Source organism: Peromyscus leucopus, chromosome 7 (assembly GCF_004664715.2).
Source record: "Peromyscus leucopus breed LL Stock chromosome 7, UCI_PerLeu_2.1, whole genome shotgun sequence".
Classification (NCBI taxonomy): Eukaryota; Metazoa; Chordata; class Mammalia; order Rodentia; family Cricetidae; genus Peromyscus; species Peromyscus leucopus.
In genome coordinates, this window is record NC_051069.1 from 45,253,471 (window position 1) to 45,278,754 (window position 25,284).

The following is a 25,284-nucleotide window of genomic DNA, read 5'->3' on the forward strand; positions in this document are numbered from 1 at the left end:
GTCCCCCCCCCCTTTTTTTTCTTCTTTGCACCTTCTTGTCAGGCACACTTAATCCTTGCTTTGTACTGTAATGCTGTGGGGAGTGACTGTCGCCAGAGTTTGAGTATTCAAAGACACAGCGACCCATGTTCTGCACCTGTCTGTATTTCATATGCAGGAAAAGACTCTGAATTTAAGTGACTCTGCGACTCAGAGTGGGAGGCAGGCAGACCCGGGAAGTTGGTAACTGTTAGGTACCTGATTCTTGCCTAAACTCAGGGAACTCTGGAGAACCCCAACACGTTTGGGCTTGAGCTGAGACCACCGCGCCCTCTCCTCCCTCGCCCCGCCCCTCTCCTGCCCCGCCCCGCCCTCCCTGGCCTTGTTTCGCCTTTGGCCGCGGCGGGGTCCCTTGTCTGTGCCAGGCCCGGGCGCGGAGGCGTGGCCTCAGATCTCAGCCAATGGGCGCCAGCGGGTGGGGCTGGCCGTAGCACGGTTGCCCGGGTGACCCGTGTGCGGCCCCGCCCCACCCGGCCAAGGCTTTGGCGCGCCGCGGAGTGCTGCTGGAGTGGGAACCCGGGTGTCTGTCTACCCGCTGCGTTCGCGCGATGCCCACGTGGAGCCTGCGGCGGAGGCCGGGCCGCACACTCGGACTCCTGCTGCTGCTGACCGTGAGCTTCCTGGTGCTCCGCAGGTGAGAGAGAGCCCCGCCCAGCACCTGCGGGACTCCTCTGGTCCCAGCCCCACGCCTCAGTTTTCTAGTTTGCCACAAGCCTGGGAAACCGCGACCCTAATCTCTTCTTTCCTTAGAGCGCTCCAAACAGCCCAGAGTCCCTTTGAGCTTCCAGTCATTCACATCCTGCCTCTGGGTAACACCAGGCTGGCACTGCCCTATCAGTCCCTGGGGGTCAGTGCGTTGTGTCTCCCAGCGCTCCACACTTGGTGCTTGCTGGTCTCTGCTGTTCATGGACACGTCCAGTCCTGGGGAGAGATCGGCAGAACTGACCTTCACATCCCTCTTCAGGCGCCCCGATTACTGCTTCATGTAGCCCCCTCTGCTTTTCTCTCAGTCCCCCACATTTCCTCCCAAGCTGGACGTCTCTGTTCTGCAGAGTCAGTGTTTGATGCCCACGCTAAGGTGGACTTAGATTCCTGAGGGCTCTCACCGTGGGCTTCTCCGAGACTCTCAGCCCCCGATTGATTTGCACCACTTTGCTGTTTATAAGTAGATGTCTCTGCTTCCCCTCTTCACTTTTGGCTGCTTCCCCCCCCCCCCTTTATAAACTGCGGCTTGTGGCAGTCAGTGGTGTTCACTGGAAGAATGGTTTTCCTACTGCCCACGAGCAAGTTTTCTGGTGATGCACTCGAGAAGTTTTCCAAAGCATTGTCTATTTATAGGAGCTTACAGTCCTGCCGCTCTTCCAGGTCGATGCCTGCCGCTTTGCATATTCAAAATCTCCAGTGTTGCTGGGAAGCAGGCATGGAATGTCTTGGCAGTTGACTTGAGCCTAAGGCCCAGCCCTGGGAGCTGGTGGTGGCCATCACCGCCATTCCCTTCCCCCTTCACTTCCGTCAACTTCTCTGGAAGATAGGGACTTTCTTCTTTTTGGATGAAGATCTGTGCTTTTTGCTGCCATGAGAACACATTTGGAAACTTCACATTGACCATTGACATATTTTCAAGACTTACACCCCTTTGTTACTGAGAGGATGTCATTATATTGTTTGGGAGAAGAAAATGATCTTTTCTCATTCCGGATCCCAAGAAACTCTTAAGTCATTTTATTTCCTTAGTTGTTCCAAACACTTTCCCATCTTATCCCTTCTGACCGCCTTTTCTTTGAAGTTTGGTCATGGCTTCTGTCAAGTGCTCAGCTTTCCCCAGGTGCAGGGTTGATGCCACACTAGAAGAATCACTCAGGGATGAGGCCACAGGAGCCCCTTCCTAGAGCAGGGAGTCATGGAGCTGGGCCTCCAGAGAGGTGTTTGCTTGTTTTTGCTCACAAGTACAGCTGTCCCTGCAGGTGCCTGAGACAGGTGACTATAAGGGCAACTCTGGAAGGATGGACCTGGTCAGGTAGCATTTTCTCATAGTCCTCAGGAAAACATGTGGGAAGGAGGCAGGGTGTTTGGCACCTGGCAGGCACTGATCAGGTGTCAGATAAGTGACTGGACTGTTAAGAAGCCTGACCTTCTCACAGCTGAGGAACTGATTCCCCCACCCAGGCAAGATGGCCACGGCAGGAGTCAGGCTGGGCTATGGAGTGGGTCAGGAATAGCAGCAAAGAACCCATACTGGTGACTCAAGCTGAAATGCTAACTTGCTTCCTGACTCCTTCCTTTTCAGCTGGTGAGGAAGGCTAGAGAGCTCTGACCTATGGTCAGGGCCATCTTTGGGATCCCTTGGGAATACAAGTCTCTGACATCATTTGGACTGTATCATTCCATACGTGCTTCCTGTCCAGTTCTTTCTGTCAAACTTGTGTGGGACACCAGTGACTATGAGTTACCTTAATAGCTCTGGAGCCAAAAACAACAAACTGGCTGTCTCTTCCTGGCTTACCCCAGCTTTGACTGTGTCATTAGCTGGGCAGGTGGTGGGTGCCTCTCCCAGCGGTTGTTGGGGAATGTTGGTGTGGCCAGTGGAATATAGGTCACATGGAAACTGGCCGCTCTGCTCACAGGGCTCAGGAGCCCAACCGTCAGGACCAGCCCTTGTCCTGGACCCCGACAGCAGGCATTTGGAGGTTGCCGTGGGTAAGGAGTTTGGGTGTAACATTTCATTTTCCCCTACTTCTCCTTCAGTTGGTTCATAGTCAATAATAGTTATTTGATTATATCACATTTAAGAGAGAGAAGGACTAAGAAATGACTTTGGGGGAAGATTTCATTCAACTTTTTTTTTTTACTCTAAACAATGTCTTTTCTTAAAAGCTATCTTTATATATAGAAATGTAAGTGTTACCCAATGAAGTGTTAATAGTTGATTGATCAGCTTTGATATAGATAACATGGGCCAATACTACCACAATTAAAAGTAGTGGAACTAGCCATCCTCCTCCTCCCTGAATTCTTTTGTACCCCACTGTCACCCTTCCCCCCCACGTCTTCCTCTGGAGTACCCAGTATCCACTGGGGGGTTTTCCGTGACCCTGTATGTTATCTGAGGTGTGTATTTTCCTTTCGTGTGACTTCTTTTCACTTGAGAGTGGCAGCCTGTGTTATCTTTGGTGTGAGCCTCGGCTTTGAGCAGGTGGCCTCCTTTCTTTGTCCTTCCACCCAGTCCCAAGAATGCCTGTTTGAGACGATCAAGGCATGGTCTTTTCATGACCTTTCTCCTTAATCTAAATGCTTCACTGAGTGACAATTCAGTCAGCTCTGCATAGTTGAGGCTTGAGATCTTATCTGTCCAAACTAGGTGTGTGTGTGTGTGTGTGTGTGTGTGTGTGTGTGTGTGTGTGTGTGGTGTGTGTGTGGTGTGTGTGTGTGGTGTGTGTGTGTGTGTGTGTGAGTGTGTGTGGTGTGTGTGTGTGTGTGTGTGTGTGTGTGTGTGTGTGGTGGGGGGAGTGAACAGGAATTAGAGGGCTCCATTAGGTTTTTCAGCCTCATGGTTTTAGAAGATGCGTTTATTTCTCCTCTCAGCTCTTTGTTAGTTGCTGTTACTATACCCCCAGTCTCCGGCTTCTAGGCCCTGGTGTCATCCTCTCAAACTCTTCCTTGCTAAAAGTGGATAACTTAGCTATGATGGCTGCATTAAAAAAAAAACAACGAAATAATCATGCTTTCCAGAGGTGATCTGTGGACAAATTGTGTGTCTCTTCTGTGAAGTTACTGGTTTTATGAGCTTTTTCGTACTTTAGGACTCCACTCTGAGGCATGAGTCACAGACCCCAGAGTGTCCCAACTCTTGAGTGCTGTCCCTTTCATCTTTTAGTGGTAAAGTTTTTAGGGCCTGGGAAGTGTCTCTGGGCAGGCAGTCACCATACAAGTGAGTGGTGAAGCAAAGCTACCTGGGAAGTGGCTCACAGTGCAGGAGAGGTAAGGTATCTGAGTGAGGCTGTGCTGGCAGAGGGGGCTTGGCTCTAGGGTTTTCATGGAACCACCTTAGCCAGTCTCTAAAGGAGACGGAAGTTCTCTTAGAACTTCGGCACTTTCGATGGGAGCAGAGAAGAGCATCGCATCAGCATCAGGTGTACCAGAAGGGTGGGAAAGGTTCTTCCCACCCTAGTCAAGGGAAATACGTCAGTTAATCTTTGCTAAGATGGCAGTTCTCCCTTTCTGACTTGACCCCTCCGGCAGGGGCAAAGTGCTTTTGCTGTTGGGATGCTTTGTACTCCATCCAGCCTCATAGTTTTGCTTGAATCTATTGCTCTGGATATTAACGCCATGTTGAAAAGAGAGTTCCCTCATGTGGGACTGTTCCTGGGATGAAAGGGCAGGGATGGTTTTCCAGGCTCATGGGAAGGAAGCCTGGGGTTTGCCCAGGGGATACTCAGCTGATATTCACGCCTCCTTTGATGACACTCAGCACAATACTGGGTGTTTCCCATTTCAAGAAAAAAAAATGTGTTTAATTTGTGAGTCGGTGCTTAGTAAACATGAAGGATAAAGGGAGAATTAGTGAAAAGAAACTCCTGTATCCTAGCTTCCTTTTCTTTCCCACCAGAGACAGTTGCTGGTGATAGACTCTTCCAGATGTGTTGTGTGCATACACGAGAAGGTAGCTGTACTGCCTTCCCACTTGCCCATTAGATACATAATTCATTTCAGCATTCCCCAGTTGATGGACATTGATTGTTCTTAGTCTTTTAGCTACTGAAGTAAACAGCTGCAATGAGTACACAATGGGTGGATTTCTATAAGTAGAATTGCTGACCATAACAGATATTAATTTTAAGTCTTGGTACATTCTTCCAAAACAGCATATTCCATTTCTCCTAGGTCACGTAAAGGACATTTTGAGCTAAACTCCATGGGCTAAGGGAGGAAATTCTTTTTAATTTGTATGTAGGACAATATGGATTCCTGAGATTTTATAAAAATTATTGTGTCTATTATACACCTTTGTGACATCATCTCAAGAAATAGGTTTTAAAACACTTAACACAGCTGCACTGTCTCCTGTGTCAGAAGGGTATACTATTTTGACTCCCCGAACACCCCTATAGACTTATTAGAAAAGACCAGGAATCTTTCTGGGTTATCAGAGTTTTCTCTTCTCTTTAGGCTGAGATACACTAATTTGTGGATTTATGAGGCTGTTGATGGATTTTTTTTTTTTTGTCACAGTAAAAGTACAGTATGGAAGAAGACCCTTGTAGTTTTGGCTTTTGCTAGGTGGTAAATTACTGAAAGAGTCTCTGTTATTTCATTGCTGGGTCTCAAGGTATTGGTCACTACACGATTCTTCGTTTATCTATTTCCTACAGTATTTAGAAAATGTGGCCCTCTGAAGCACAGTACTGTCCGAGGGCCAAGTACAAAGACATCGACAGCCGGGGAAGCAGTCTGGTTTCTTTCAAAGGGAAAAGCAGAGATAGGGTTGCAGCATTGCCTGTGCCTGGAGAAAGCACATACTAGCTTTGGGGTTCGAAAGTCCAGATCCCTGTACTCAGGGGTGGGCTGGGGGTGGGCTGTGTTTGATGACTCTTCCAGCAAAGTAAGAGTCCAAAGCACTGGGCTTCGGTTAAGGGGCATATAGGAAAAAAGCTGAGCCATGTGGGAGCTGATGGGAGGAAATTTCGCTGTGTGTATAGTGAGGTCGTTGGGCATTGTAATGTACCTGCCATGTAAAATTGTGGTCTCTGGCCCAGCCACTGGGATGAGTGAGGTAGGGAGTATTCTCTTGGTTTCTCTGCTAGTATGATGCCTGAACTGAGTTCAGTTGTGTCTCTGGTTCAGGAGGCCCTAGAGAGCTCACAGTGTATCTGGAAATTGAACCTGTAGGCTCTTATCTCAGACAACATGTTATGTTTATCACCAAAGTCACCAACCCTTGGGGTCAGCGAGTTCTAGACTGCTGCTGCGGGTGCCCTGCTTACTACAGGCAATGTCTTGCCTGGCCTTTGCCTCTTATCATCAAGCCCAGCTGCTCCTCTGATGTCTGTTGCAACCACTTGTGGGGATCCCGGCCCATCTATGTCTGCTCAGACTGTGGTGAATGAATGCTTGAAGGAGGTGACTGCGTCTTTAATGAAGCTTCCTAGCCCCACTGAATGCCATTGCTGATCAGTGTCTGCAGGATTTATGGAGAATCCTCTGGCACAGTGACAGGCACTCCCAAATCATTCTGATTTGCATATGTCATTCAAGGGCTTGTTCAGGAGGTGACAGGATCTGGTCTCCTCCCACCCCAGCATCCTACAGGATCCCCTTTGACAGTTGGAAATCCATTCATGGGCCCATTCAGAGTGAAAGAGATGGTAACCTGTGACCCGCTCCTCTGCCCTGTCTAAATACAGCCACACAGCAACACATCTTATGTCCAGGTACATACTTTCCGCCTGGGACCTGTTCTGTACTCATGTCCTCATGACCCCCTTCAGTTATCAGTGGCAAAGTATCAAGAGGCTTCACCCTTCACCCTGCTCTTTCACAAGGTACAGCCTGATGAGACGTCTTCACAGGGCTGGCCTACTCCATGTTTCCACCATAGCCGGTTTCTGCGTCTGTAGTCTTCCATAGCTACAGTGAATACTGTGTGCTTCGCTTGCCGCTAGTGGGATGAGTTGCATGAGGCCCCATTAGGAATCCACACATACACACATCTTTGTCCAGGGCCTTTATCTAGACTGTGAGCATGGCCACCCTTTCTTCTGGATGGAAGAACAGAACATGACTAGGCAGAGCAGGCCGAAGGCTGCAGGGCAGAGCTTAACAACCTTCTTCCCAGAGGCCCAGAAGAGAAGCTACAAATGGCGCAAATTATTGTCAGGAAAAGAATCTAAGTACACCGAGCTCTTAGTCTGTCTACTTTATTCCTCTGGGATAAAACCCTATCTACACAGCTTCAGTTCTGTTCTCGTGCCTAGCTCCTTTCTTGCCTGATTTCTCTCTACCTTTATCTGCTGTCCCCTCTAAGTCTATCTTGATTCTCTCATCTTAGTTCTGCCCCATCTTGGTCTTTCTCGTCTCGTTCTTTCCTATCTGGCTCTTCCTAATCTTCTATCTTATTCTTCTGGTTTTCCAGTCAAAATCCTCTCCCCAAGCCTCTGAGGTTTACAGAGTTATATACTCATGCAATAACAGTTCTCTAGCTAAAGCAAGGTCACCAGGCTTGAATTCTTACAGGGTCATAAAGGCAGACAAGAGTTTTCCTCAAGCAGTGACGTCAGGCTTTGTTTTACAACCCAAAAGGGGAGTGGTAAAGGAGGAGGTCAACTCAGAGCTAAAATTGGTTAATACATCAGAAAAGGAATTTATGTGCTCAAACTACATTCCTAAAAGTGGTTAGGTAAATGTTAGGAGTCTATAATGTTAGTATAAATACCACTAAGGTTGTATGAGAAAGGAGGGTCCGAGTTTAATTTACCTTAATTCAGGAGGTCGTTTGGCCTTGGATGTTTGATAGGTATTTCAGATAAAATACACTGTTATGAGTACTTGGAAGCACACATAGCATACAAGAAAATCATTGCAGGAATCGGCTAATATATATCCAAAAACTAAAATATCACCAAGACTTCTTAAGCTATGGCTTGACCTTTGGAAAAGTCCTTGACCTTTCCAAGTAGTAGCTTTTGTGATAGTAGCTGAATTCCATTATATTTTCCTGTGGCTTGCAGCAGCAGAGCCCTGTGGCCAAAATGCTTCCTTAAAATGAAGTCAAGATACAAAAGCAACAGAAGTTCTAGAAGAAAGGCAGGTGCCTCCGATTTCATCCAAGAAAATGTTATCATGAATGAACTGCTCGCGAAGGAAAACAAGACACACTGGGCTCCCCAGGGTTTGGTTAGCTCCTTGGTAACAAGCCTAACTTAGCAGTAAAGCCCCTCTGACCTTTAAACTAGCCAGTCAGAACCACACAGTTGGCATGTCCTGTATTCTAATCTTACCGAGTTAATTACTCAGGAAATTATGGGGTTATTCTTAATAGGATGATCATTAGTATTAATGATCATGATTAGTGCTAATAACTATTTGCAGGGAGTTTTGTCCTGGAGTTCGGCACATGAAGATCCCACTTGCGTCATCTCATTTTTCTCACAATGAATTCTCTGGAGAAACCCAACATTTACCACCTTGTTATCTCATTGAAGTCATCCCTTTTACAAAGGTGTTGATGTTTTGTCTAGTAAGCTAGCAGAAGATTTCCAGAAAAAAAAAAAAATGGAACTTTCTAGAATTCAGAATTTGGCAAGTTAGCTGTTTGTTCCGTCTCTTGACAAGCAGTGAGGATTTTTTTTTTTTTTTAAATCTAGAAAACGATAGGACATAAAAAGACAGAGAAAAAGAAAGCAGTGGTAAGGATGACTCCAGCATCTGGTCCTGAACAACTGGAAGTTGGAATTTGTTGGTGGAGGAGAGGAGAGAAAGAGATACACCAGGGGAGGGGCGGCCAACCAATGTGCTTATGATATGTTGCAATAAAGATATCAAGTCATTAATTGGCTCATGGTACTGTGGAGTTCAAGAAAATTTGGACTGGAGCTGTATATTTTCTGTGTTGTGGTTTTGTTTTTCATTTCAAACATTTTCTGATTTCTTTGTGGTTTTTTCCTTGACCCATTTGTTGGTTAAGAATGTTGTTCAGTTTCTACATGTTTGTGAATTTAGTAGTTTTACTTCTCTTACTGATTTCTTGTTTCATTTCATCATAGGAAAATGGTGTGTGTGTGTGTGTGTGTGTGTGTGTGTGAGAGAGAGAGAGAGAGAGAGAGAGAGAGAGAGAGAGACAGAGACAGAGACAGAGAGAGACAGAGAGAGAGAGAGAGAAGAGAGAGAGAGAGAGAGAGAGAGGAGAGAGAGAGAGAGAGAGAGAGAGAGAGAGAGAGAGAGAGAGAGAGAGAGAGAGAGAGAGAGGCTGCACACATATCAAAGGGGAAAGTACAGATGGCACAGCACTTGCCTCTGACCTTGGAAATCTGGTTAAAGTGCAGGTTTTGGTTCAGTAGGTCTCAGGTTTCTGCGTTTCCAACAAACTTCACATGGAAATACTTTTCTGTCTGCAGACCACACCCAGAGAAGTCAGCCTGCATTGGTCACCAACTAGGGTGCAGAGAAGAGTGTTTGTTATTTGTGAGGAATGTCACAGAGCCTGCCTCCAGCCAGCCCTGTCCAGCTCTCCTTAGCAGAAAGGACTTTTTTGCACCCATAAACAGAAATTTATAGGTGCTCACTAAGGGAAGTAAGAAGTTAGGATGAACGATGTGAACTTTGGCCAACATTTAGAGATGGTTTTTTTCAAGTTCTGTTCAGAGAACAAAGATCGCTACCCGATAAAGCGACCACTGACATGTATTATAAATGTCTTTAAAATAATGAGATTGTGTGTGTATGTACATTTTCATAACCAGACTGTCATTGTGTCCCCTTTCAAGACTTTTAAAGACAAAGAATCTACCTTTCCAGTCACTACTCGCAGTAGCCTGGCAAGTCTAGCAGGTGTGTGTCTGTGAGTGTGTCTGTGTGTCTGTGTGTGGTGTGGTGTGTTGGGGGTAGGTGAGCAGACAAGTAAAGCAGAGTGTGTTCTTCAGAGGAAGTATCCTCAAACCAAGGGAGATGCACAAGTGGAAAACAGCTCAAACTGTTGCGAGCCCACTGCCAAAGAAAGGATCCCGCTGAGAGCAATTACTGCCAGGGGGAGTGGGAGCCTCAGGGCTTCATTTGAGTTACCCAGGACTCCTCAACTAGGACAGAGATTTCAGGGTTCCTGGCAAGGGTCAGGCATTAGTTGGTAGTGTGAGCCACACAGTCTCCATAGTCGCTGCTTGCCTGTGTAAAGCAGCCATCCATATATAGGAGGTGGAAGTGGTAGTGTGTCAGTAAAATTATTTATGAGCACTGAAATGTGACTTTTGTGTCATTCTTTTAATGTTTCCAAATATTATTATATTAGAAACATATTAAAAGATTATTATTATTATTGTTGTTGTTATATTATTATTTTGATTCTTTTCAATCATTTAAAAATGTGAAAACCACTTTTGTCTTGCAGGCTTTGCATAGACAGGTGGTAGGCAGGGTTTGGCCCTTGGCTGGAATAAATTACATGCTGGCAGAGGGCTTGGATTGGTGGAGAGGATCTCACTGGGTAGATCTTTCAGTGTGACAGTTTTGGTGCTGTAATAAGATAGCCTGACACAAAGTTTAGCATCGAAAGTGTTTTCCACTAAAATAGGGGAATGGCAACCATGGGATTATTTCATATTAATGTCATCAAATGTACCGAGACTGTTCTTTGTGCCACGAGAGCTCACTAACACGAGTTGCTTTCAAATAATCCTTCATCGTACTCCACAGGGTATTTTATTTTTGCCTAACCTTTTCAATGGCCTTTCTGAGTGGTAGAGACAGGCATCAGCCCCATTCCACAGAAGAAACTCACCCATAGAACTGGAATCATTAATTTAGGGTGAGAGTACTACCAGGGAACTCGCCTCTAGATCTACTTCCAAATGCTGTTTTTTTGTTTTCATCCCGCTAAGAAGGTGGTTGAGTCCTCAGATGTCATTTGCCAGTCATTTGCTGGAACATGAAGCTTTTCTGCTGAGAGAGAGAGATCAGGTCACAGGTTAGATGACTAAACAGAAATGGAGTCCTATATGGGTTTGTGTTGCTGCCATAAGGACCGGCCTTCAGCAGCTCAGGGCTTGAGGGGGATCCATGAAGTCGGCGAGCCAATCACTCAGCTTGACTTTTCTGTCCGAGGGAGCAAAACATAATTCTCTGGTGAGGGGCTGAGTGATTACAGTGAATACACGTGAAAAATAACATTTTTCTCATTTCCCTTACATTTTATGTATCACAATGAAAAACAAATTATTCCCAGGAACCCACATACATTCATGTCCAAGCAACTTGTTACAGATTAACAGAGTGTAAGTGAGCAAGGTATTTTTCTCAGCCAGTTCTTTTACTGGCATGCTGCATTTTTGTGGTTACAGGAAAGGATCAACCACTTTATTATTTATCTTAAAAGGCAATCTTAGGAAAATCTTAAAAAAAAATCACAAATCTAAACTTTTATATATAAAAAAACAATTAGTCTGCTCTACTTTCAATCATCAGGGTGCATGCCCACTCATCAACAGTTTTTTATGCCAGGAAGCTGAGGGCAGAAATGGGTACACGGAATTAATCATCACCTTTGATCACCAATTCATCCTAGCAAGAAAGGGACATAAGCTAATAATAACTGGGCTGTCTTTGTTCTTGTTTCTTGGCCTCAATGAGTCCCTCACTCAACTATGTGCCTTTCTAAACTTTACATTGTTACTCAAGATTTTCTTCCCCAAAACCAATAACAAAAACATCTTAACCTAACCTTAAGTCATATGTAAAGCTTTGTTTTAGCTATGATGCACACTGAAACCCATGAACACATCTCCCAACATCAAGATTAAAAGAACTTGAGCTAGTCTAGCTTCTGGGACACAACTGTTTTTCTTAATTATTAAGCTAAGCAGCAGTCTATGCAGCTCCTCAAGAGAAACTCATATGTCCTAGCTGTGTGATACTTCCTTATTCTTATTTTGTATCTTAGAAGGGGTGAGGGCAACACCATATCCTGATTTTACCTATATTAATTTTCCCACTAACCTAACCTCTATCGTAATCACTTATTATAATTATTAAAAACCCTCTCAATCATTAAAATTCTATTTAAGCAGATACTATTATTGTATCAAATCATTGCTTCAGTTAAACAGTACAGCTTAGGAGGAAATCATCTTCATGATAGCCCACAGGTAAAAATGCCCAGTAGAACAGGATATTTCCATGAGATAATCACACTACATTAAGGTCAATTCCCTCCCCCCCCATCCATTCACACCATGCCAGGTACCTGAGAAAAGTGGCAGCAGAAAACATGTAAAGGCACAGCAGTAGCAAAAGCATTCTGGAGCCGAAGCCCTCGGGGGCCTTGCCAAGCTGAGATTCACCCATTAGTGCTTTGTTTCCTGGTGGGCCAATCTCCTGTGGCTCAATTGCCACCTGCTACTGGCAGGTTTGGAAGCTGGGGGTGTGAGAAACCAGAAGTAACAGATCAAAAGTAATTTTTATTGTTCATGAATGGTCCCAGAGAATCCCCAAATAGGCAGTGATGCCCATGTACTGTCTGCACTCTTAGTAAACAGTTTTCTGGGACCATCAGGCCCATAATTCTTGGCACTCAGGTAACTTTTTTTTTTTTTTTTTTTAATCTGCCTGGCAATATGTCCTCTTGTTGCAGGATCTATAATGAAAAAAGCTCAAACTTGCTTTTGCAGCAGATATTCTTATGGTCTTATTTTCTGTCTCCAACTTGTCCTAAACCAGTTCTTGTTGACTTTTCCTAGTGACTTCTAAGAGCCTAGATAAAGAGAGACTTCTAGTTGTATAAGTCACAGGAACAAGTTGAGGGCTCCCCTGGCCCAGCCAAGCACTGAGACAGACCTTTACAGGAGCCTTTTCGTGGACTGCAGCTTCCTGTAGCCTTCCCGGGCGGGCCCCTGCCATTCTGTGTTAACCCTTGGTTGATGCTAGATTATCAGAAGATAATTAATAACTTCCCATCTGGTCAGTGAATGGATACCATTTAACCAAGATGCCTCTTTCTAGGTATCTGAACCCCAAGGTGGGCGGCTGTGACCATGAGGGGGCTCCGAGGTACCGTGTTGGTAGCCATTGCTTTGATGTCTAGTCTGGCAATAGTAGGTGCTCGTGAGCCGCACTGTTCCTGTCTGTGACACTAGAGAGCAGTTCCCCACGTAGCATGACCCTTCCTCATCCTTTCTCCTTTTAGCCTACGTGTCTTCATGTTGAACGTTGTGTCTGTCTTGTTCCTGGTTGCAGCATCAGCTTGCACTTCCCCTGCAGTGGGGCCCAGCCCAGGAAGTAGTGCTGAAGAAAGTCACCTGCCAAGGTTTGGCTAAGTGGGAAGGTGGGAGCTTTGCCTGGCCACCCTGGGAGCAGGTGAAAGAGAGAAAGCAGAGGACTTGTGAAGGAGAGAAGGACAAAGTGTGTATCTCTGTGCCAGTGCTCACCGCTGTGGGAACTTCAAGCCTCCATGAAGGTCTTTGCTTTTTCAGGTTGAAGTGGAGCACTCTGCTTCCTCTATGGCTCCAGCCTCAGCGCCTGGGGCTTCGAACAAAAGGCTCAGACTTCGTGCTGGAGGACTCCACCTTTCAGATTTTGGGGGGATCCATACACTATTTCCGTGTGCCCAAGGAATACTGGAGGGACCGCCTGCTCAAAATGAAAGCCTGTGGCTTGAATACCCTTACCACGTAAGTGTTGTCTCCTCATCCCTCCCCCAAGCCTGGCTACCAAACTGGGGCCCTGGTGCTTGCAGGAAGAGAGCTTGAAGAGGAAGTCAGATCAAGCTTTTGCTTAGGTTTGCAATAGAACTCCCTACAGATGAGGTAGAGGAGATGCAACCAGGTAGTAGTGTTTTTTTTTAGTGTGTGTGTGTGTGTGTGTGTGTGTGTGTGTGTGTGTGAGAGAGAGAGAGAGAAGAGAAGAAAGAAGAGAGAGAGAGAGAGAGAGAGAGAGAGAGAGTGAGTTAGTTAAGCATAGATACAGGAGATGATTTGCTTATTCATTTTGTGGCTTGAATAAATGAACTTAATTTTTCACGGTTCTGAAGTCGAACTACTCATGGCCAAGTTGTCCGCAAGTGTAGTTTCTCCTGGACCTTCGTGGCTAGTGGAGAACTGCTATCTCCCCCTTGTTCTCAATGGTTTTTCCATTGTAGTTGTGCATACCAGTGTCTTCTCTTTTTTTTTTGTTCTTGTCCTAAAAACATACTACCAGTGATTTTCTTTTTTTGAGAAAGGTTCTCAACTGTGCAGCCCAGGCTGGCTTCGAACTCTCGGTCCTCCTTGAGTGGAGTCCTGAATGCTGGGATTGCAAGTGTGCACCACTTTGTCTAGATCGACAGGTGACATTTTTTTTCACAGGCAGCTTTTGCTTCTCAAGTTTTAGGGTAGTGGCCTGTCATCAGTTCAGCATCTGTATTCTGGGAAGGTCTTTGGATTTTTGTGGCTACCCTCCCTGCATCTAGCCTAGTGACTCTTCTATGGCAGACACAGGATGAAATGTAGGCTGGGCAAGTCACCTAAAAAGTAGGCTTAGGGACTGGAGGAGACGGCTCAGCAGTTGAGAGTGACCAGAGTTTGGTTCTCAGCATTCATGTTAGGCGCCCCACAGCCTGCTTGTCACCCCAGTTCCAGAGGTACCTTTGGTATCTGTGGGAGCCTGCACTCACACGCACATACCCCCCACTCTCCAGACACACATGCACATAATTAAAAAATAAGAAAAAAATATTTAAAATAAATAAATTCCAGTGAGGGATAATCTTGATATTTCCATGGCTTTGTTTTCAATATTGCTAACTTTTATTTGGTGCTGTCTCTATGAAATAAAGAGGATTGCCAGGTTGAAATGCTTCATTATCGGGTATAAAAGATGTGACTACAAATCAAGGGAGTGGACTACCTTGAATGGGTTATGAACTGGCTTTGGAGACAGTTATTAAAAGGACAATCACAGCCCTGGTGAAACTAATGTGTCTAACCTCTTAGTGGACTCCTAGAGGTCAGAAGAATACTGCAATGTGAGCTAACCTGGGGTTACAGAGCCAGACCTTTTACTCCACGTAGCTCGTATGTCACCTAAGTCTGGCTGACTTTCTGTCCTCCTAAGGAGATGTGATATTCTTCCTAGGGCTTGCCTTGAATTCTCTGTGGTCCCCATGTCTGGTCCCCGAGGTTTGAAGTTATTGAAAACTGTCTCTTTAGCCATTATAACGAGTGTTAGAGATACAGTGTTTCTGTGAATGATCAAACTCAGCTGCAGTTATCTTGTCTCTTACAGCTATGTGCCCTGGAACCTCCATGAGCCAGAAAGAGGCAAATTCGACTTCTCTGGAAACCTGGACCTGGAGTATGTGGTCTCGGTGCTTCTGTACCTGGTTCGGGATTGGAAGTTACTTGGGGTCGATAAAGAGAACTCAGGATGTCATGTCTTGGCTCTACTTTGAGAAACTCTGAGGACTGGGTCTGGAGCCTTGTTCTTAGCATGCTTAGAAAGGTTCTGAACTTAGGGCCTAGATGCTCCTCAGTTGTGACTCTGTTACCCAGGGGACTCAGCCTATAGGCTCCACTTCTCCCTTCACTACAGTCCAGAAGGTCAAGATCCCGGATCCCATCAGACTCTGTGTTGGGGTCCATATGCTTGGGATGGAATTGGGGCTGCTTCTGGGTTAACAAGGCTGTTGTTGGGGACAAAGCCCTGTACCCTGGCTGACAAATCCCAGCGGGCCTGTGTGGATGGTCCTGATGCAAGGAGCCATTGCATACCCAGCTCCCAGGGCTTCTGGACCCTATCTGGTGCAGAAATCTCCTCCTGTGTTGAGCTGGGGCCAAGCCTTCCTCAACCCACGTTCCCTGATTGAGAGAAAAGGGCAGGGGAGCAACAGGAAAGTTTGATCCCCCATGTGCCTGTGGCTCCTCCCATGTCTAGCCTTTATTCTGGATCCTCAGGGCTGACTTTCTTTCCCTCCCTAGGGCCTTTATCCAGCTGGCTGCCAAGATTGGGCTGTATGTGATTCTGCGACCAGGGCCCTACATCTGTAGTGAGATTGACCTCGGGGGCTTGCCCAGGTGAGAAAGGGCAGTGCCGGGCTCTGGAGTAGCCATAGGGGTCTGGATGCCCGTTCATGACCCTTGCAGGGGTTGGCTTGGTTCTGTTTTGAAGGTAATTGTCCTTCTGTGCAGCATTTCCTTTCTGAACCGGTGTCACCGACATGGCCGTCGGGAGGAATGCTGCAGTTGGTGCCCTTGTCGAGTCCCCTTGGGTCTTTCTGTGTGTCAGGTGGCAGCAGTGAGACGCTTATCTATCTGGAGGCATTTCCTTCTTCTGGAGAGGCACCCAGGCAACTTACTTATCTGATCTGGCCCTTACTGCAAAATGAGGCAAACCAAACCTGCCCTATCTGTTTCTTAGAGACATTCCTGCTGATTTATTAAAACCCCAAGTGTTGCTTCAGGATAGAGGAGTCGGTGTTGCGGTTTCTGTCCTCAGTTCTCCTGGGTCTCTTCTTCTAAGTGCAGTTTCCACGAAGGTCAGTGTGCTCTGGGATGGGTCTAGATGGGTATCTGTCACGTGGGCCCACATCCATTCCTCTTCCTCAGCAAGACTGCCTTCACTTTCTATCCAAACAAGTTCTATGTTAACTGGTGTTATCATCTTGGCCTCAGAGTGTCAATCACAGGTGGCTAGCCACAGCCTCCACCCACCTGTGCTGTCCCCAGAGGAAAGAAGGTCTGGAAGTGGTGTGGGGAACTCTGTCCTCACAACACAAGGGCTATGCCCAGGCATTGTGTGCTCTGTTTCCAGCAAAGCCTGCCCTCTCATCAGGGGCACAGCTCGTCTCTCCTCTCCAGCAGCGAGCGTGAATCTGATCTGGCACAGTGTCCCAGACAGAGCTGCGGGCCGAGGCAGAGCTGCGGGCCGAGGCAGAGCTGCGGGCAGAGAGCAGAGCTGCGGGCAGAGAGGCAGAGCTGCGGGCAGAGAGCAGAGCTGCGGGCAGAGAGGCAGAGCTGCGGGCCGAGGCGGAGCTGCGGGCCGAGGCAGAGCTGCGGGCAGAGAGGCAGAGCTGCGGGCAGAGAGGCAGAGCTGCGGGCAGAGAGGCAGAGCTGCTTGCCCCTCCTTGCGGATTAGACACCTGTGCCGCCCGTCAGCATTTTCCTCGGGCTCAGCTGGAGCGGGGCATGGGAGGACAGCAGGGTTTAATGGTCTTAAATTAGAAGCAGTAGGGACGCTCACTCTTGGACTTGCCCTCCTTTGCCGTGGTTGGGGGCTCCGGCCTATTCACAGGGGTTTTCCAGGAGGGTGAGGCGTCAGTGCAGCGAGAAACTAGGCAGGTTGACAGATCTGGGCATGCAGGTGCAGCTAGAGGAACATTGCCGCCGCCTTTCGTCGCCAACTCACGGTCCTTGATACATTTCTGTCCCTTTCCAGAGTTTCTGAGTGAGGGGAAGGGAGACCTTAGAGTCTCCTGCTAGAAAATGTGTTTTTCAGGACTTCGTTTGAATGGGAAGTACTTCTGACTTTAGCTTTGGAACTAGCCCCTGGTGTTGAGTTTCTGTTAGAATCTGTGACCCCAGCAGATTAAGGGAAGATGTCATCTTGGCCTCCTGCTGCTGCCCTGGTGGCACACCTCAGGGCACAGGCACGTGAGTCGCTCAGTCAGCATCTCACAGCTCAGTCAGGTTCATTTTTTTTTTTTTTTTTTTTTTTTTGGCATCCTGGAAGGTTGAATCCGGACCTCTCTAATCCCAGTGACTTGTAAGCCTCTCAGTATTGCCTCTTCTTCCTGCCTTGGGACAGGGTCTTACACAGGCCACCCAACTCACTAGTTAGCTCAGGCTGGTTTTAAGCTCATGATTTCCCCGCTTCAGCTGTGTGCTGGCATTCTAGGGGTGCTCTACCATGTCTATTTCGGGTCTTCGGTGTAAATACTTGAAAACCAGGCCTTGGTTTTTGTTTTTTTCATCCCAGTGGACAGTGAGAGCTGCTGTAGCCATGAAGTCGAACTCTTAACTTCCCAAGGCATTCAGTGTGCTTGCCTCTGGACTGTGTGCGTAGCTTCCTAACATCCTAGCTAATTGGAGGTGGTGGGGTGGTGATTCACCCTGGCCTGACTTGTTCTCCTGACTCATTCTTGAGCTGTATGAAGCTGCTTCCTTTTCCCTGCTCATCAGCCTGCCTAAGGGGAACACACAGACTCTGGCACTAATACTACTTTTCTTTCCTTCTTCAAGCTGGCTCCTCCAAGACCCTGACATGAAGCTGAGAACAACTTACCATGGCTTCACTAAAGCAGTGGACCTTTACTTTGACCACCTGATGTCCAGGGTGGTGCCACTCCAGGTAAGAGAAAAAAGGCCTTTTACAGGGCTCTAGAGATGGCTTAGAGGTTAAGAGTACTGGCTGCTCTTCTAGAGGTCCTGAGTTCGATTCCCAGCAATCATATGGTGGCTCACAACTATCTATAATGAGATCTGGTGTCCTCTTCTGGCCTGCAGGCATACATGCTGGCAGAACACTGTATACATATTAATAAATAAATCTTAAAAAAGATAAAAGAAAGAAAAAAGGCCTTTTGATCCTTTCCTGCCTGGCTTCTAAACAGTAGACAACCCTTGGTAGGCTCACAGACGAGCGTCTGGCAGTCAACACTGCATGAGACTGTGATACTTACGTTTTCTAAGAGTGTGCATCCCAGTGTGGTCTCAGCCAGTGCTGAAACGACAGATGGGCATGAGGACCCTCATTTGTCTGTGCAGCCAGAGCTACAGCTGGGCTCGAGTAGACAGGATACCTTTGGAATTGAAGCATGCATCCGTCAGAGTCCCAACAACACAGTGACTCAGGGCTACACAGAGCACAGCACACATGGCTAGGCCCAGGATAGGACGGGAGAGTCTTGTGTAAGGAAGGAGAAAGCTTTAACTGATGTCTTTTTGAAGTACTGCCCTGTGCTACCAAAAGGTGCTGTACAATTCACACTGGCTGTTCAAAACAAATAATTAAAATGAAACCTAGGGAGAAAGCATCTTAATCTTTTATGTAACAATTACAAGCAATAACAAACAGGAATGGGATTAATTAACCCAGTTGCTATGTAAAACCACAAAGAATGATGTTCGGAAATTAGTACAGCAATAAAAAACTGGTGTGCTGATAAAAAAAAGTCACTCTTGGGTTAATGGTTTGGAACATTCCTAGCAACATAAGTCAAAATGAACAGCCAGATGAAACAGGTTATCAAGGAGGGTTTGGAAGCCAGATAAGCAAGGGAACACTTTTATATAAATGTACCCTAATACCACCTGAGCCACGTTTATATTTACAAATTACTGCCTATTTACAGAAAATCTTCATTGTAAATCAGATGTAACCGAGTGCCTTTTCATTTACTAACCAGGCATTGCTAAATATGAAAGAATCAGGAAGCTTGGAAGTTCTTATTGAGGTTTTCCCAGGGAACATGGAGTCCTGAGATGGCCCAGTGCATTCTGTGGTGGAGCTGCAGGAAGCTTGTTCTGGGAATGCGTTCTAAGGCATGGGAATAGTATAAGCAAGCTTGTTCATGGATACAGCACAGTTTCACTTGCTCTTTATTGTGTAAAATGTACACAAGAGCTGACCCTTTCAAGTATACAGTTAGCCATCATTAAATAGATAATAATCTTCTTATCAGAGGAGATGTATATTCCAAGACGCTTAATGGGTGCCTGAGACCACAGATAGGAGTAAACCCTACATATATGACATTTCCTATTTATAGACACATACAACGAAGTTAAATGGATCAGACACAGTAAGGCATTAAGGATAATAACATCATAAAACAGAATAATTATAGCAACTGTAATACACTGTAATAAAGTCACCAGAATCTCTAATCTTATACTTTATGATTATCTTAAAATACAGCCAAGGCTACTTGAACCTAAGCAGCGAAGTCCTGCAATTCATCTGAAATAGAGGTGGCCACTTACTGACTGACAGACAGGTTGTTTACAGCAAAGGTTGTTTACGCTGGACAAAGAGATGACTTATAGTCAGGCTGAACATAATAGGGTGGTGCCAGCTTTCATCAGATTGCTCTTCCCATTACATTTATGCACAACTTAAAATTTATGAATTATTTATATGGAATTTTCCAATTCATATTTTCATACTGTCATTTGTTATGGGTAATTGAAACCTGCAATACAAGCCCACTACTGAGTGGTGGCTTAAAAACAGCAGTTAGGGGGAACGGTTCTGTGACAGAAACAGCAGTTAGGGGGAACTGTTCTGTGACGGAAACAGCAGCTGGGGGGAACTGTACTGTGACGGAAACAGCTGGGGGAACTGTTCTGTGATGGCTGAAAACAGCAGCCAAGAGAACTAGGACAGATTAAAAACATCAGCAAAGCTGGAGAAGCTCTGAAAGCCAGAGGTCCATTCAGTCAATCAACCAATCAACCAATCTCTCTCCCTCCAACTTCATCCCCTGTTGTCTCCTCCCTCCCACCTTGGGTGGCTCACCTATATAGGTTAGCGTTCTATCTCTAAACTATTCCCCAGACTGTGGTATTTTTCATAAGAACACTCATCCACTTGTGAGGGCTCCATCCTCACGATCTCATGATTTCAGAGGTCCTGTCTCTTAATACCACTTGAGGTTGTGATTTCAGCATATGGATTTTGACACAATTCAAACTTTTAACCTTCTAGCTCAGGAAAACGTGGAAACACTGGAATTGGGAAGTGATGCAGACCATTTACAGAACTGCTACACAAAACTTCAAGAACACCCGAAATCACCTAGGAGGGAAATGTGGGCTTCAGGAGAGAGCAGGTATAGTGCAAGAACAGGAATTCTATCAGCTACTAAAAATGAGAAAGACGAGGGATATAAAGATGGTATCTTAACATAATAAAGGCATTTACAGCAAGCATATGGTCGACATTATCCTAAGCAGAGAGAAACTCAAAGCATTTCCACTAAAATCAGGAAGAAGGCAAGGCTGTCTGCTCTTTATATACCAGCTCAGTATAGAACTTGAAGTCTTAGCTAGAGCAGTAAGACAACTGAAGGAGATCAAGGATACAAATAGGAATGGAAGAGGTCAAAGTATTCATATTTGCAGACAATATGATCATATATGTAAAAGACCATAAGAGTTCTACCAGGAAACTTCTACAGCTGATAAACACTTCCAGTAAAGTAGTTGGGTACAAAATTAATACCAAAAATCAGTAGCTTTCCTATATACAAATGGAAAACATACTAAGAAAGGAATCAGGGAAACAGTATCTTTTATAATAGCCTTAAGACTTAGGCAATAAAAATTTTATTATGAACTTTTATCTTTAATATGAAGGAAATAAATTGGAGAAGATATTTGAAGATTGAAAAATCTGTGCTTACGGATCAGTAGGGTAGTAGTAACATAGTAAAAATGGCCATTCTACCAAAAGCACTCTATAGATTCAGTGCAGTCTCCAACAAAATTCCAATACAATTCTTTACTGAAAAAAAAAATCTTAAACTTCATATAGAAAGACAAAAAACCCAGGGTAGCTAAAACAGTCCTGAATAATAAAAGATGTTGGAAGTATCACTATCCCAGATTTCAGGTTGTATTACAGAGCTATCTTAATAAAAACAGCATGATGTTGGCAATAAAATAGACATGTTGATCAGTGTAATAGAGTTGAAGGTCCAGGCATAATTCTACACACCTATGGATACCTGCTTTTTGGCAAAGAAGCAAAAGTAAATCCATACTGGAGAAAAGACAGCATCTTCAACAATGGTGCTAGTCAAACTGGGTGGCTGTAGGTAGAAGAATGAAAATAGATCCATATAACCCTAAATAAAAATCAACTCCAAATGCATCAGAGACCTCCATATAAAACCTAATATCCTGGATCTGACAGAAGAGAATGTAGAGCATTCACTTGAACTCATTGGCACAGGAAAGGACTTTCTTAATGGGACCCATAGCATAGGGGTCTCATAAGAGCAACACTTAATAAATGGGTCCTCATGAAGCTAAAAGGCTGGGTCCTCATGAAGCTAAAAGGCTTCTGTATAGCAAAAGACACCATCATTTGACCAAAGCGGCTGCCTACAGAGTGGGGAAAATGTCTTTACATCCGACAGAGGTGGTGGATGACTCTACATACAAAAGGACTGATGTCCATAGGACCTCAGAAACTGTGGCAGCATGCACAAGATGTGCACAAGTTCAAGCTAGACAAAATCCCAGCACGGAGAAGGGGAAGTGGACACAGAGTTCACCTCTCACTGAGAAGCTATTTGGAATTTCCAGGACAGGGAAAATCAGTTTTCTCCAATGGAGTGACACTGGGTATATCAACCACACCCCAGGGCAGGCACCATCTTAGGAATAGTTGAACAACACAAAATGCACTGGATGTTCTTTTTGTTTGTTTTACTTTGTTTTGATATTTTTAAATTTAATTTTATTTTGTTAATCTTTTTTCATTTATTTTACATACTGACCACAGTTTCCCCTTCCTCCTCTCCTCTCTCCCATCCCTCTCCCCTAACCCCCTCACTCCCATCTACCCCCTTCTCCATCCACTCCTCCTCTGTCTCCATTCAGAAAGGGGCAGGCCTGCCATGGGCTTGAACAAAGCATGGCACATCAAGTTGAGGTAGGACTGAGCTCCTCCCCCTGCATCAGGGCTGGGCAAGGTAATCCAGCATGGGGTCAGGTTCCCAAAAGCCAGCTAAGCGCCAGGGACAGGTCCTGATCTCACTGCTAGGAGCCCTACAAACAGACCAAACTACACAACTGTCACACACACACAGAGGGCCTCATCGAGCAAGAGAAGAAGAACGTGGAGTCGGGTGGGCAGGGAAGTGGGGAAGATCTAGGAGGAGTTGGGGGAGGGGAAAGAATATGATTATATGAAGAAAATGTAAAAGCCAATAAATATTAAAAATAATTTCCATAGACAATGCCGTCATACCACTATCACATGGCTTTGATAACTGGCGTTGTAGTGAGTTCTGAAATCAGAAGTGTGAGGTCTCTGTATTTATTACCTTTGTGAATTGTTTTGGCTCTTAGGTGCCCATTTGGAGTTCAGATCGATTTTGGAATGTCATTTTCTATTTCAGGAAAAACTCTGGGGTTGTGATAGGGATTTCACGTACCTGTAAATCTCTGGACCACACTGACTTAATAGCAGTGATTCTTCCAATCCATGGACCCAGAATTTCGTTCTTTCTTTTTTTTTTTTTTATAATTTATTTCACTTTATTTTTATGTGCATTGGTGTGAAGGTGTCAGATCCCCCAGAACTGGGTTACAGACAGTTGTAAGCTGCCATGTGGGTGCTGGGAATTGAACCCGGGTCCTCTGGACGTTTGTCAGAGTTAAGAGTCAGTGCTCTTAACCACCGAGCCATCTCTCCAGCCCCCAGAATTTATTTCTTTGTTGGCATCTTCTTCCTTTCCTTTAGCATCAATTTGTAGTATTTTACTTCCTTAGTTAAATTTACCCTTATTTTATTTTTCTTGATGCTGTTTGCAATTGTTCATTGGTTGTGTATGAAAATATAACTGATTTTATTTTTGTTGGTTTTGTGTTATGTAAGCTCACTGAGTTGGTTCATAAACTGTTGTGTGTCTCTTGTTGGTGATTTTCTACATGTAAGGTCATGTGTGTTTTTGGTTTTTCAAGGCAGGGTTACTCTGTGCAGTCCTGGCTGTCCTGAGCTCCCTTTATGGACCAGGTCTGATTAATGGTGTTCCCTAAGTTCATGTGGCCCTGTTCACAGTTTTAACTTATTTTTCTTTTCTTTCCCTTAGGTAGGTAATTTCAAATAGTCATTTCAAATTCATTTCTTGTCTATTTTGTCTAGTAAATCTGCTGTGTGTGCTTTTTAGATTTTTTCCAGTTATTTATTCTTTTACAGTTTCATATATGAAATATTTATCACATATGTGTATGTTCTTTGACCAACACCCTGCTGTTAGCCTCTCTTATCCCCTTTTCCTTTCCATCAACTCAAGCCCCAGCCTTTCCCCTGTTTTGGTTTGTGGTTCTGAGGATCCAACCCAGGGCCAGCACATGCCAGTAAACTGTTCTTACACTGGACTGTGCTCCTTACATCTGTGTTTCCTTACTGTGTGCCCCTCAAGGCTTTTGGATGAACATTAGGCATGGAAAATACAGTTTCCTTTCCCTGTCTCTGCAGATGGTCAGGGAAGACCTTCACTCAGTGATGGGGTTTTGAACTTAGAAAATCAGCCCAGGATGAAGATATACAATCGCTTATATTTTCTGGACATATATCCTATCCCTGCCTTCCATCTTCCACCCGAACCCTGGTTTCCTTTACAAGCTGTCGTGCCCCAAACGGTCTTACTCCAGTTTCTTCTTAGACGTTTGTCCTATTCTTCGGCCCATAATTCCATTGTTCCAGTCACTCACACGTTTATAGTCTTCCTCAGTGTTGACAGGCTGCAGCATCTGCCACTGCTTCTTCAGCCTCCAGCCTGGGTCCAAACAGGGCTGACACGTCCTGTTTGAGAACCGAGTCATCTGAGACAGAAGCCATTCCGCTAGACAGACAGACCAGAATATTGCAAATGAGGTTCATTTTGTCCTTCCATCCTGGGGGAGGGGAGTGGGAATTTGAGATCCTTTCTGTTAACCAGGCCACGCTACCCACAGGAGGGTTGGGGCCAAGGGTGAGTACAGACATGACAGATTTTCTCAGTCACGTGCACTGGTTTCTTGACTGGTGGTCGGTCGGGACACCTGTTTGCTTAGGTCTTTGGTTCCCAGAACTGCTCTAGTCAATCGTGCTTGACTGATGTTTCCCCGGGAGGACAGGGCCTGGTGCTTCTTGCTTAGATATCTGATGATGTCGTTCTCAGCTACACACAAAGCCCATCGAGAGTCTTGTTCTCGGTATAATGTGCTACTAGTAATTTGTGACGGATTTCAATTTAGATATTATGGTGCCCACAACCCACTTAACTTCTGTTTATATCTCCCCCAGTATAAGTACGGGGGACCCATCATTGCTGTGCAAGTGGAGAATGAGTATGGGTCCTACAACAGAGACCGGGCATACATGCCTTACATCAAGAAGGTAAGAGTCCCTTCATTCACTTCTTTACATTCCTTCCCCTGACATACGTTCCAGGCTGTGACCTGTTGCCCTAATACTTTGCTGAAATTAATACACCATGCCTCCCAACACCACCTTCTTGATCACTGAAATTTTCTCCACGGGTCATTTCAACAGTTGTCACTTACCTTACCCTTTATCGATTGAGCTTAATGTGATATTTTTAGTGCTCCTATAGTGTCACAGGGGCTAAGGACAAAAGAATTACCTTAATTAAGTGGAGGTGATGAAAGCTTTGTGGGATGTCTCCCTCATCCTAGCATATAGCCAGATTTGGGGTTGTACATAGATTTTATTGAGGAAATGTAAACAAAAGTCCCTGGCCAGCTACATACCATACTCATTCTAAGGCTCTCTGGGATGGTGCTCAGGCCTCTGACTGTAGAGAGAGGGGGCAGCCGAGAACTGCCGACTCATGTG

The 25,284-nt window shown here is 45.4% G+C and overlaps 1 protein-coding gene across 2 annotated transcripts in view; it reads left to right on the plus strand.

Annotated features, from left to right (window-relative positions):
• Positions 1-25,284, plus strand: part of LOC114695283 (beta-galactosidase-1-like protein 2) — a 66,593-nt gene that overhangs the window by 24,263 nt on the left and 17,046 nt on the right. Inside the window, exons 1-6 of one of the 2 annotated variants that reach the window (XM_028872578.2) lie at positions 505-673; positions 13,212-13,409; positions 15,001-15,069; positions 15,693-15,788; positions 17,952-18,060; positions 24,733-24,825. In XM_028872578.2, coding sequence (XP_028728411.1) covers positions 588-673; positions 13,212-13,409; positions 15,001-15,069; positions 15,693-15,788; positions 17,952-18,060; positions 24,733-24,825 — 651 coding nt within the window. In that variant the 5' untranslated portion in view covers positions 505-587. Of the gene's footprint in view, positions 1-504; positions 674-13,211; positions 13,410-15,000; positions 15,070-15,692; positions 15,789-17,951; positions 18,061-24,732; positions 24,826-25,284 lie in introns of those variants that run through there. The other variant, XM_037207662.1, reaches the window with a different exon arrangement.